The sequence below is a fragment of the Fukomys damarensis genome, unplaced genomic scaffold (assembly GCF_012274545.1).
Source record: "Fukomys damarensis isolate Sample0158 unplaced genomic scaffold, DMR_v1.0_HiC HiC_scaffold_27, whole genome shotgun sequence".
Taxonomy (NCBI): domain Eukaryota; kingdom Metazoa; phylum Chordata; class Mammalia; order Rodentia; family Bathyergidae; genus Fukomys; species Fukomys damarensis.
The window spans coordinates 24,310,966-24,322,332 of record NW_022900939.1 but is presented as its reverse complement, the minus strand read 5'-3'; the positions used below and the strand labels follow the sequence as shown (position 1 = coordinate 24,322,332).

Genomic DNA, 11,367 nt, shown 5'->3' with positions numbered 1-11,367 from the left:
GCCCACCCCCAGAGCGAGGGCGTCTCTGGGAGTGGCCGCTAGTCCCGACGCCCCATCACGCTCCGAAGCTAATGTTTGTCATTAGCCTGGGGACTCGGGAGCGGTGGGGGTGAGTCGCTTGGGGTGCGGCGCGAGTGGACCTCAGGCAAGGAGCGGTGGCCGGGGTCTGAGGAGTGTTCACAGAGGTGTGCGTGGGCCTCTAGGTGCCATGGTATGGCTGGCGCGCTCTTGTGGGTCCGGGGGACCCAGGATTGTGGGAGCGCGCAGGCAGAGGGTGTATGTGCAGCCAGGGCGTGCGGGAGCTGCAAGGTGCGGCGTGGGCGCGTGGGGCTTTGTGCCCGCGTGAGTCAGAGTGTATCAGGGAGTGTGGACGAGTGTGTATATGTGTGTGTGCGCGCGCGCGACACTTTCCTATGTCCCAGTAGCTGACAGCTGTCCTGGGGGCTGCTTCACGGGTCAGGCCCTTCCTGCCCCTCCTGGGAACCCAGGGACCTCCCCCTTCCCTGTACCCTGCCTCGCCTGGCCTCACCTCGCCCAGGATCAGCCCTAGGGTTCCTCGAAAGCCTGACAGGGCATCTGTCGGGAAGAGAGGGGGTGACTGGAGGTTGCTGCCAAGCCGGGTGACCCAGCCAGCCCTGTCCCCACTCTGCGCCCTCTACCCCTCCACTCCTTTTTCTTTGGGCATTCCTCTCCCCATCCCCCTCCGAAGCCCGTCCCAACGCCCCCAGGCTCTGCACCTTGCCCCGCTCCCCTTCCTCCCCTGAGACTCCCCTGCTTTTCCCTGATCAGTGCCCTCTTTTCTTCTCACACCCCGGCGTCCCTGAGGGTTGGGCAGTGGAGGTAAGAGGTACCAGGTGTTTCCTGGCACCAAGTGTCCAGCCGGAGGGCTGTGAGGGGACCTATCTAGGGACAGTAAGTCTGGGGGCTGTGAGGACCTTGAGGGTGTGCAGGGGACTGGGTGGGGGAGGGTGTGAGGTATAGGGCAGTTTATTGACCACAGCATCCCTGGTTCTGCCCACAGTGACCACTGCTCCCCAGGAGCCTCCTGCCCCGCCTCCGCCAGCGGCAGGCAGCAGCGGAGCTGGCACGGTCCCTGGGCGCGCCATGCGCAGCACCACCCTACTGGCGCTGCTAGCTTTGGTCCTCCTTTACTTGGTGTTGGGTGCCCTGGTGTTCCAGGCCCTGGAGCAGCCTTATGAGCAGCAGGCCCAGAAGGACTTGGGGGAGGTCCGTGAAAAGTTCCTGAGGGCCCATCCGTGTGTGAGCCATCATGAGCTGGGTCTCTTCATCAAGGTGCGTGGGGCCAGTGCTCCTTCCCGAATCGCCGATTTAGGCCCTGGACTGGGTGTTATTTCCAGACCCAATTCCTGAGGACTGGACACAGCAGAGGGGGTGCAGGGCAAGGGCTGGATCTAGGGCTCTTGAACATGACAAGGTCTTTTCATTTTCCTTGCTGTGCCTGGCACCCGGCTGTGTTCCTGGCATGTTTCTGAATGAGGGCTATGGAACGGAGGAACATTGAGTGAATGAATGAATGAATGAAGCCCATGGCACGTTCCATTTTCACAGGCCTAACTCACCAGTTTAGGATGCCCCGTTACATGTGAATTTTAACTAAATAATTTTAATACAAATATGTCCCATCCAATACCTTTGCTTGCCAGAGCTGGCAATCCTTCCTGCACTCGCTCCGATACATTTTTGGAGTCACGATGCCTTAGAGAAGCCCAAGACTGCTGTGAAGAACTCCCCCTCCACCCACCAAGTGCGCATATAAGCATGTAAAGATGATTTCAGAGCACTCCTGTCCAAGCCACCATGGATGCCAGGGGAGGGGGAGAGGGCCCTCCCTCTCAATCCACGCTTAACAGGGCAGGCAAGTAGTGGGTGGGCAGGGCCAGAGTGGGGCTCCCCTGTACTACTTTTGGTCAGCTTCCTTCAAGTCACTAAAGAGAAGCCCAGCCTTCACCTTCTGGGGTATTATCAGTGAGCACCTCTTGCTTTCTCTGATTTCTCAAACATTGTCATATAAAACAGTATGACTTAGGCCTGGGGATGTAGCTCAGTGGTGCTGCGCCTGCCTTGCCAGCACAAGGACCGGAGTTCGATCCCTGATTTAAAAAAGTCAGTATGACTTAACTTTCATCAGTTAATATTAATGACTTTATTGAAGAGTACCCCTGTTTCCTGCCTGCTCTTGGTGGCCTTTCCGGAAAGGCCACGAGTGTGGAATCTTCTGTGTTTCATTGCTTCCCAAGGGGGCAGGACCTTGGGCAGATGACAGTGGGGTAGGGATCAGGACCTGATGTGTCTCTGACATTTCCAGAAAGCAGGAGGAGGCTCAGGGAGGTTTGGGTGGAAAGTGCGTCTGGCCAGACCACAGGGCAGAGAGAGGGAGGGAGTCTGACCTATTTTATCTTCACAATAAAAAGAAAAAAGGAGGTTCAGGACCCAAAAGGGTGGAGGACAGCTCTTTTGCTTCTCTTTCATAGTAACAATCACTCCCTAAACTGTGTAGCAATTGTGCATTTAAGTACTGTGTGCTGGGGCTGTAGTGCTATATCCCAAGGGGGGAATAGGTGAGGTGGGGCAGATGCAGGCTCTGCTTAGATGGTGTCACATCTAGGTGAAGGGACACATCTGCGGACAGATCGCTGTAGGGTGCCGTTGAAGGGGAGCTTCCTCTCTTTCTTTGTTTAGCACCTACTGTGTGCTGGGTCTGGGCTGGGTGCTAGGGATGAGGAGGAGAGCTGGCAACTGAAATGAGGAGGGCGTGAGGGAGAGTTTAGAGACTGGGGACAAATGACTCCTGGGCAAAGGATCAGCATGGGCAAAGGTGTGGAAACTGGGAAGCTCTAGTGTTCTGCAGAATCTGGAGTTAGCAGATGCCTAGTCATTTGAAGCAGAAATTAGAAACACAGGATGACAAAGGATTTTTTCCCTCCTAAGTAGTGAATTTATGGGAAAAGTATTACAAAATAAAAATTAAATTACATTTAATCAGACATTTCATCTCTTGCCTTTATTTGAAATTGTTATTACAGGAAACAGAATCATCTCATAAACCTGGGGGAAGGTGGCTATAATTCAGAACCCCCAGGAGAGAAGACTGGGGACAGGGAGGTGGGAGCACTTAGAAAGGTCTCATGTGTTGGAATGAGGAGTCTAGGAGTCTATTCTCGAGACAGAAGGGAGCCTGGAGGGTTTGGAGCAATCCCTGGAGGAAGATTAACTGGAATGTTTCTTGCTAATGAAGACCGCAGTCAGAGAGAACAAAGGTGGGTTATGATCTTCCCCACAGACTGTCCTTGTGCTCCTTGAGGAAGGGCCCCTCAGTATATCCTCTGAACTTTCTGACCTCCATTGCCTATAATCCCAGGAAGTGGTTCAAAGCAGGAAGATCACAAGTTCAAGGCTAGCCTGGGCAACTAAGTGAGAACCTGTCTGAAAAACAAACAAACAAACAGGACTGGGGATGTAGCTCAGTGGTACAGCACTACTGGGTTCAAGCAAAACAAGACACACAGAACCTGCCTGAGGGACCTGCAGGCTAGCAAGAGGGCAAACACATGGACACTTCATTCATTCAATAATTCTTACTGAGTACCTCCTATGTAACACTGGGTTTAGCTTGGACTTTAGTGGTGTGTGTATGTGTGTGTGTGTGTGTGTGTGTGTACATCCTAAAACTGGGTGGAAACTCCGATAATATTTGAAACTTTCTGGAGGAAAGTCCCTAATTTTCTTTAGACTTCTAAGCCAAGGGACACTAATTCAGTTTCCTTAGGGGTAATGGGAATGGTGGAGTCTGTATAAAGCAAGGAGAAATCATAGGGTACAATCACGGGAACTTCCCTAACAAATACATAATCCTTACTGTGTTGTAAGTACTTTAACTTCACTACAGACCTATGAGGTTGCTGCTGCACTCACCCCCACTTGACAAGAGACAGAAACTGAAGCAGAGAGTTAATTTACCCATGGTCATACAGCACCAAGATTTTAACCCAGGTGATCTGGTCCCAAAAGCTGTGCTTTCAACTGTATAGTTAGAAATCTATTGTGTAGGGCCAGGGATTTAGCTCAGTGGTTTCAGCACCTGCCTCACAAGCATAAGCGCAAGGACCAGAGTTGGATCCCTGGTACAAAAAAAGAAAAAAAAAGAAAAGAAATCTATTGTGTGGACTTGGGCAGATGACTCAAATGTTTCTGAAACATCACAAAGGTCAAACAAATTTGCCTGCAGTGGATTGGGCCACCCAATTTGCATCTTCTGCTATAAAATGGGGAGGATGAGCCTAGAGACTGGAAGGGTAGGAAGAACTCAGGTTCCTCCTTCTGTGCCTTGTCTTGCAGGAGGTGGCTGATGCTTTGGGAGGGGGTGCGGACCCAGAAACCAACTCCACCAGTATCAGCAACCACTCAGCCTGGAACCTGGGCAGTGCCTTCTTTTTCTCAGGAACCATCATCACCACCATCGGTGGGAGGGGAGATATGGCCATTGGAGGGGGATGGGGAAAAGGAGTTTCCTTTTGAGGGAAGATGCAGGGAGAGGTTGGGGTGCCAAGTAGGGCCTAGACTTCTGCATCACCCCTCTACCCAGGATATGGCAACGCAGCCCTGCGCACAGATGCCGGCCGCCTCTTCTGCATTTTTTATGCACTGGTAGGGATTCCACTGTTCGGGATCCTGCTGGCAGGGGTCGGGGATCGGCTGGGCTCCTCCCTGCGTCGTGGGATTGGTCACATCGAAGCAGTCTTCCTGGTGAGCTGCTCCACAACCTGTGTGCTTTTGTACTGGACTGAGGATACCCTTCTTATGTCCCTGGCAAGTGACCACGCACCCCCAGAGGGGCAGGAGCCTCTGTCACTGACTTGGGGTAGGGTGAGGTGTGGTGGCAGGAATGGGAGTGGAGGTTAAGTGTTTCCTCTGTGGTCCTGCCCACTGCTCCTCCCTGCAGAAGTGGCACGTGCGACCGGAGCTGGTGCGAGTGCTGTCGGCAATGCTCTTCCTGCTGATTGGCTGCCTGCTCTTTGTCCTCACGCCCACATTTGTGTTCTGCTATATGGAAGACTGGAGCAAGCTGGAGGCCATCTACTTTGTCATTGTGACACTCACCACCGTGGGCTTCGGGGACTATGTGGCTGGTGAGGCTACTCCTTTTTGCACGGCACGTCCCTATTTTATTGCTGTCCAGGGTCTCTCCCTCCAAGTTCCACGTGGTACCTCTGCTCCACCTACATACATCATGGAATGATTCCATGCATGCCTCTCCTCATGCACACGTACATGCTTGCATGCCTGCGGCCCCATGCATGTTCACACGTATTAAATACACCTCTGACACAAGTCACCTTCTTGCATGAGGGCACCTGCTCTTGCATACTCTGTCTTGCATACCTCCAACTCATGCACTGACCTTCCTGCACACACTTATACATTCTAGCACAAGCCCTTTGCCTTGATGAGGCAAGGCAGGAAGAGGGGTAGTGAATAGCCAGCTTACAGGCTTGCCATGCAATCAACTTCTTTCCTCCTTCCTTGGTGGCATCCCAGGGGCTGACCCCAAGCAGGACTCTCCAGCCTACCAGCCACTGGTGTGGTTCTGGATCCTGCTTGGCCTGGCCTACTTCGCCTCGGTGCTCACCACCATCGGGAACTGGTTGAGAGTCGTGTCTCGCCGCACACGGGCAGAGGTATGCACGTTGGTGTTGGTGCTGTGTCTGTGCTCTGGCGCTAGTATACACTGTTTCCTGAACTGGTTGACCAGTCTGTGGTCTCCTTCCAGAGTGTGAGTCTCAAGGCAGAGACTGAGGGAGACTTTGTGTCCACAGACTACCTCCTGTGCCCTTGTGGATGGGGTTATCAGATTTAGTACACAAAAGCACAGAAAGCAAGCCAGGCATGGTAGCTCACAGGTCTGTGATCGAAGCACTCTGGGTGGCTGAAGCAGGAGGATGGCAAGTTCAGCCCAGCTTGGCCAATTTGGCAACTTGGAGAGATCCTGTCTCAAAATTTAAAAAATAAGTAATATAGGGCTGGGGATGTAGCTCAGTGCAGAGGCCCTGTCTTCAATCCCCTTTACCAGGAAAAAAAAATGCAGAAGGTCCAGTTAAATGTGAATTACAGATAGACAACAATAAAATTTTAGAATATGCCCTAGGTGTTGCGGGGCATACTTATACTTATTATGTCACTTGTTATTTATCTATTGAAAACACCCAGCCGGATAGAGGGAGCAGGGGTCTCAGGGCTGAAATACAACTAGGCTCTCCCAAGGGGGAGCTTCAGCGGACAGAGGAGATTGCATAGCTGAGGGGAGACGTCTTTTAATTTTCCCGCCCTCCAAGGCTGGAGAACCAGGGTAAAAGAAGGGAGACACCTGTGGGGGGAGTGAAGGGGCAGGCTCCCAGGACTGTGCAGGGGGTCGAGGATTCCTTTTCCTTCCCGCGCAGATGGGTGGCTTCACGGCGCAGGCTGCCAGCTGGACCGGCACAGTGACGGCGCGGGTGACCCAGCGAGCTGCGCCCACTGCACCTCAGCCAGAGAAGGAGCGTCCACCTCTGCCTCCCCCACCCTGTCCAGAGCAGCCAGTCAGCCTGCCCCAGCCCCTCGCCCCCCCAGAGAAGGTCGACACGCCTTCCCCACCTACCGCCTCGGCCCTCGACTACCCCAGAGAGAATCTGGCCTTTATTGACGAGTCCTCCGACACGCAGAGCGAGCGCGGCTGTGCCCTGCCTCGCGCGCACAGGGGTCGCCGCCGTCCCAGCTCCACCAGGAAGCCTGCACGGCCCCGGGGTCCAGGGCGTCCCCGAGACGAAGGCCTGCTGGTGTAGGACCCGGACCCTTGCCGGCCCTCAAAGGACTTCACTCCTGTTGTCTCCCTGGCATGCTTGGCTTGTTTGACCAAAGAGCCCTCTTTCAACGCTCAACTGAGGCCTAGGCAGGAGGGTCACCTACCACCACCTCCGGCCCCTGGCCCCTTCCTCACTTCCACCCATTCTGTCTCGATGCCCTAGCGGGGTCTGTTTCCTCACAACACCTCACGACTGTGCCTCAAAATCTGCATCAATAAAGGAAAACACTGCACCTCCGCGGGCGTGCACGCTCCAGGGACTTGAGCGGGTGTGGGAGCGCGTCCTTCGCCTTGGCCACCCTCAGGCCCAGGGCTCCCAGCCACCCACGTCAGTGAAGTTATGACCCTCTGTCCGGAGGCCACCGGGTAGAGTCGAGCGTCAGAATCGGCCAAGATGTTTCCAGCCTAAGCCTGGATACGGGGTGGGCTGGGAGGGCCGGGGACGCACGGAGCAGGGCAGTCATGCTTGACGGAGGCTCCGCCCCCTTCCCCCTCATGGAGCGTGAGCCCCCTCCCCCACGCCCAGCCGGCAGCGCCTGGGTCCGTTGGGGCAGAACCATGGAGGAAGAACCTTTCAAAGTAAGGTCCAGTCTGGTCCCTCGCTTATCAGCCTCCAATTTCTTTTCCATCTCGCCTAAGCCCCTTCCATAGTTCTCTCTCATCCCTGGTTCCTGCAGCCCCACTCATCGTTTCCAACCTCCCCCTCGCCCTGGTTCAGGATCCCCGCTCCAGAAACCCGCAATCCTGGCTTCCCTCCTTGTATGTGGCCCACAGGCGCCTCCAGACCACCAAAGCCCCGGCCAGGTGAGCAGGCCCAATGGCCTTCCGAATGGGTGCACCCGGGCCACACCGTCGCAGCCACACCTGAGCATGCAGCTGTCCGAGGTCCGTGGGAGCTCTGGTCAGGAGGGCGGTGGCACAGTCTTTGAGGCCTGCGAGTGGGACAGCCAGCGGGGCCTCCAGGAGGACGTTGACAAGTCCATTTCTCTGAGGGACAAGGACCGATTTAAATCGGAGGACCTGGACCAGCACACTCTGCTGGAGCTGGAACCGCCCCGCAGCAGATCCCTGGGCAACCACTTAGTGGAAGTGGCCAGCGAATCTGAAATCCGGAAAGGTCAGTGTGGCCTCGCCAGATTGTGGGCACCCACAGTACAGGGGACTGGCCAGGGCCTCACTTTCCCGTCTGCACAATGGGGGAAGCCGATAGCATACGAGTTTCTAGGATTGCCAGAGAGGGCACTACAGCGGATCCTGCATGCTTTCAATTTACCAGACATCCCTTGAACACCCACTAGCGGGAGGGTGTCTGCAATGCTAAGCCCTGGAGACAGGAAAACCCGACAAGGCAGGGCAGAGAGAGCTGTACTTTAAATGGAGTCACGGAGCTGGGCAGTGGGGGCACATGCCTGTAATCCCAACACTTGGGAGGCTGAGGCAGGAGGATCGCTGTGAGTTTGAGACCAGCCTGGGCTACATAGTGAGTTCCAGGGCAGTCTCAACTACATAGTGAGATCCTGTCTCAAAAAACAAAGAACAAAAACAACAACAACAACAAAAATGGAGTCATAGAGCCAGTTGAGGGGAGGGTATTCAGTGTCTCAAGATTTGTGCTCATTGAAGAGGTTATTTTAGTCAGTCGTTGTTTACGTTTATGATCTTTTTTTTTTTTTTTTTTTTGGTACTGGGGATCAAACTCAGGACCTTTATGATCTATTTTTGGAGACAGGGTCTCACTATATAGTTTAGGCTGGCCTTGAACCCACTATGTAGCCCAGGCTGGCCTAGAACATGCAGTGATCCTACCTCAGCCTCCAGAGTGCTGGGATTACAGGCATGCGCCACTACACTTAGCTCTTGTTTACAATTTTTAAGCACTTACTACAGTATGGTGGGTACTGGGATTTTCCTCCTTTCTTCCCTTTTTGGCAATACTGGGGATTGAACTCAAGGCCTTCACAATGAGCCTTTTTAAATTTTTTGTTTGTTTTTTGAGACAGGGTCTCACTATGTAGTTGAGACTGACCTGCAGCTCACTATGTAGCCCAGGCTAGTCTCAACTGACAGTGATCCTCCTGCCTCAGCCTCCTGAGTGCTGGGATTACAGGCATGCACCACCACACCTGGCTTTAATTTTTTATTTTGAGACAGGGTCTCACTAAGTCTAAATTGCCCAGGCTGAACAGTTTGAAATTTTGATCCTACTGACTCAAACTTCCAGAGTGCTGGGGTTACAGGTGTGTACCATCATGACCAATTTCTCTCTTCACTTTCATCAAGGGATTAGAACTGATAATAATATCACAATTGATACATGCTGAGTGCTTGCTATGTGCCAGGCCTTGAGCTTCCATTGAATGGTCACCTCTAAATTTTGCAACCTCCACAAGAAGCCATTCTTGTGACTCCATTTTACAGATAAAGAACTTGAGGTTATGTCTCAGTCACTAGGACTGGGGATGAAGTGGTGGACTGCTTGCCTAGCATGCAGGAAGCCTGTGCACGGGTTCCATCTCCAGTAGTGGGGAGGATGGGGGATGGGACAACTTGTCACTGGACCTAAATCTCACATACTGGACAACCAGAACTGGAACCCAGGCGTGTACCTACCATCTTATACTGTCTCCAAATAAGTATCTGGTAAACCCCACTGCCTCCCACCATATGCAGCTCTGCTCCACGGAAGACCTAGGAGTCTACAGATGCCTGACCGTGGTTTTCTCTTCTCCTAGAGTCATTGTCTAGTGCCTGGGAGCATGCAGACTTTCAGCTCTACTTGGCAGAGCAGCAGAAAAAGGTCAGAGAAGCTGGGAAGGGGGGTAAGTGGGGGATGGCATTAAGGTGTATAGCAGTGAAACAATGGGGGTGGTTGGCAGAGTGGAGGGGCAGGCAGGCTGGCTGGGGGTCTTGGGGCTGCAGGAATCAGATGGAACATTTCTTCCGTGGGCAAAACTGGGGTTTCCCAGATGCCTGAGCTTCTCACTGTTTTTCCAGCTGCCGCTGCCCCTGAGGGAACTCATGGAGACCGAAGCTCTGGAAATCCTCACCAAAGCCCTCAAGAGTGAGCCCCCTCCCCACAGCTTCTACAAAGGATTCCGGTGTATTTCGAAGGGCTGGGGCCTGTGGGAATGGAGTTTCAGATGTGTATGCCTTATCAGATGACCTTAGCACTCACAAATACTCCAAGGGCCCAACAGAAAAAAGTTGAGAGACCAGGCTCAAGATGGGAGAGCGTGGGGTGACAGGCCTCGGTGGAGCTCCTTTCTAGGGGAGGTTTTAGGAGGGTTCTCCAATTGTCCAGTGGATGCAGCTCTGGCTTCTTCCCAGGTGGGGGAGCCGTGAGGGGCCAGTGGATTTGGGTAAATTTATTGGACAGTGGATTATTTGGGTAAACTCCTGTTCATGATGTGAAATCCAAAGGACCATATGATTACTGGGAGAGGGTGGGTCCAGGAGATGTCCATAAAGCTAACAGCTCCCACTGCCCAGGTCCAGGCCTGTGGCATCTTCTCCAGCCCGCCTTCACCGTCCTCCTCCACCTTCACACTAAGCGGGGATCAGAAGTTCCCCAAACTTACACAGGCCCCAGAGCCCAGGGTGGCTCCCACTCCAAATCACCTATGGCTCCTTAAATCATACAAACAGCACCTGCTGGTGGGGAAACCTTGCCGGTGCTCACTACCCCAACTCAGCTCTGCCCTCCTCCCAGGCTACCGGTCCAAGATCGGCGAGAACCACTTTCTGACTAAAGAGCTGCAGCGAAGGGTCGAGGAGCTCCAAAGGCGCAGGAGACTACTCTGGACGTCTCAGTGAACCTCTGGTTCTAGCAGTCTGACTCCTGCCCCTTGCTCTGTCCCGTCCCCAGACCCAAGCCCGACCCGCTTGGAGTCTGAGCCCTAGAGAAATTAAAGAGTGTGCATAATCCGTGAGTCAGTGCGTGTCTGCCTGCGTGAGGCGGACGCACGTGGCCCCGCCCTTTCCCGTGACCTTCATTCGGTCACCGCAGTGACCTTGAGTTTTCTTGATCCGGATCTTACCGGCCATGCCTTCCCGGGATTTGAAGGGCTACTTGCACTTGTAGGTCTGCTTCTCTCCCACCAGGGGCTCCGCAGCTTTCCCGGACTATAGAGTCTGTGGCTCAGGTGTCCAGAAAGCGTTACCTTGGGGGAAGGGGAGAAGGGACCCGGCTGTGCCCACACCTCCAGCTGGGCTCCACCCCTTATGCATATGCAAATATACAGCCTATCCGCCCATCCCGCCTTCTCATTTTCATAAGGGCCTCGTCTCTCGCCGTTGCTGCGGCCACTGTGCGACCTCGCCCACTCTAACGCAAAGCTTCATTTGTCTCTTCCCTCTGGGCTCTCGTTCCCGGCGCCACACCGCGTCTCTGGCCCCGCCCCCGGGAGGCAGCGTACGCAAGTGCGCCTCATAAAGTCGGCGGCGACCGGGACGGGGCTTTGATGAAGGCCCGCCCAGTGGCCCTGAGGGCTCCACCCTACTCCTCCGGGAAC

The 11,367-nt window shown here is 54.1% G+C and overlaps 2 protein-coding genes across 5 annotated transcripts in view; both read left to right on the top strand.

Moving 5' to 3' along the window:
• Positions 1–6,851, top strand: part of Kcnk4 (potassium two pore domain channel subfamily K member 4) — a 7,334-nt gene extending 483 nt beyond the window's left edge. The window contains exons 2-7 of one of the 2 annotated variants that reach the window (XM_010636081.2): positions 1,022–1,293; positions 4,357–4,480; positions 4,604–4,764; positions 4,961–5,147; positions 5,557–5,696; positions 6,456–6,851. In XM_010636081.2, the coding sequence (XP_010634383.1) occupies positions 1,105–1,293; positions 4,357–4,480; positions 4,604–4,764; positions 4,961–5,147; positions 5,557–5,696; positions 6,456–6,836 (1,182 nt within the window). In that variant the 5' untranslated portion in view covers positions 1,022–1,104 and the 3' untranslated portion in view covers positions 6,837–6,851. Of the gene's footprint in view, positions 1–1,021; positions 1,294–4,356; positions 4,481–4,603; positions 4,828–4,960; positions 5,148–5,556; positions 5,697–6,455 lie in introns of both variants that reach the window. The other variant, XM_033756601.1, reaches the window with a different exon arrangement.
• A 461-nt stretch (positions 6,852–7,312) lies between these two features.
• Positions 7,313–10,778, top strand: Catsperz (catsper channel auxiliary subunit zeta). 3 transcript variants are annotated; one of them, XM_033756602.1, is made up of 6 exons: positions 7,313–7,435; positions 7,631–7,660; positions 7,856–7,973; positions 9,589–9,653; positions 9,851–9,917; positions 10,566–10,778. In XM_033756602.1, exons 1-6 carry the CDS (start codon positions 7,319–7,321, stop codon positions 10,667–10,669), a joined length of 501 nt encoding a protein of 166 aa, XP_033612493.1. In that variant the 5' UTR covers positions 7,313–7,318; the 3' UTR covers positions 10,670–10,778. The 3 variants fall into 3 exon arrangements, with proteins under 3 accessions (XP_033612493.1, XP_010634386.1, XP_010634384.1); XM_010636084.1 differs by having other exon boundaries at positions 7,575–7,660; positions 7,849–7,973; XM_010636082.2 differs by having other exon boundaries at positions 7,631–7,973.
• The last annotated feature ends 589 nt before the right edge of the window (positions 10,779–11,367 follow it).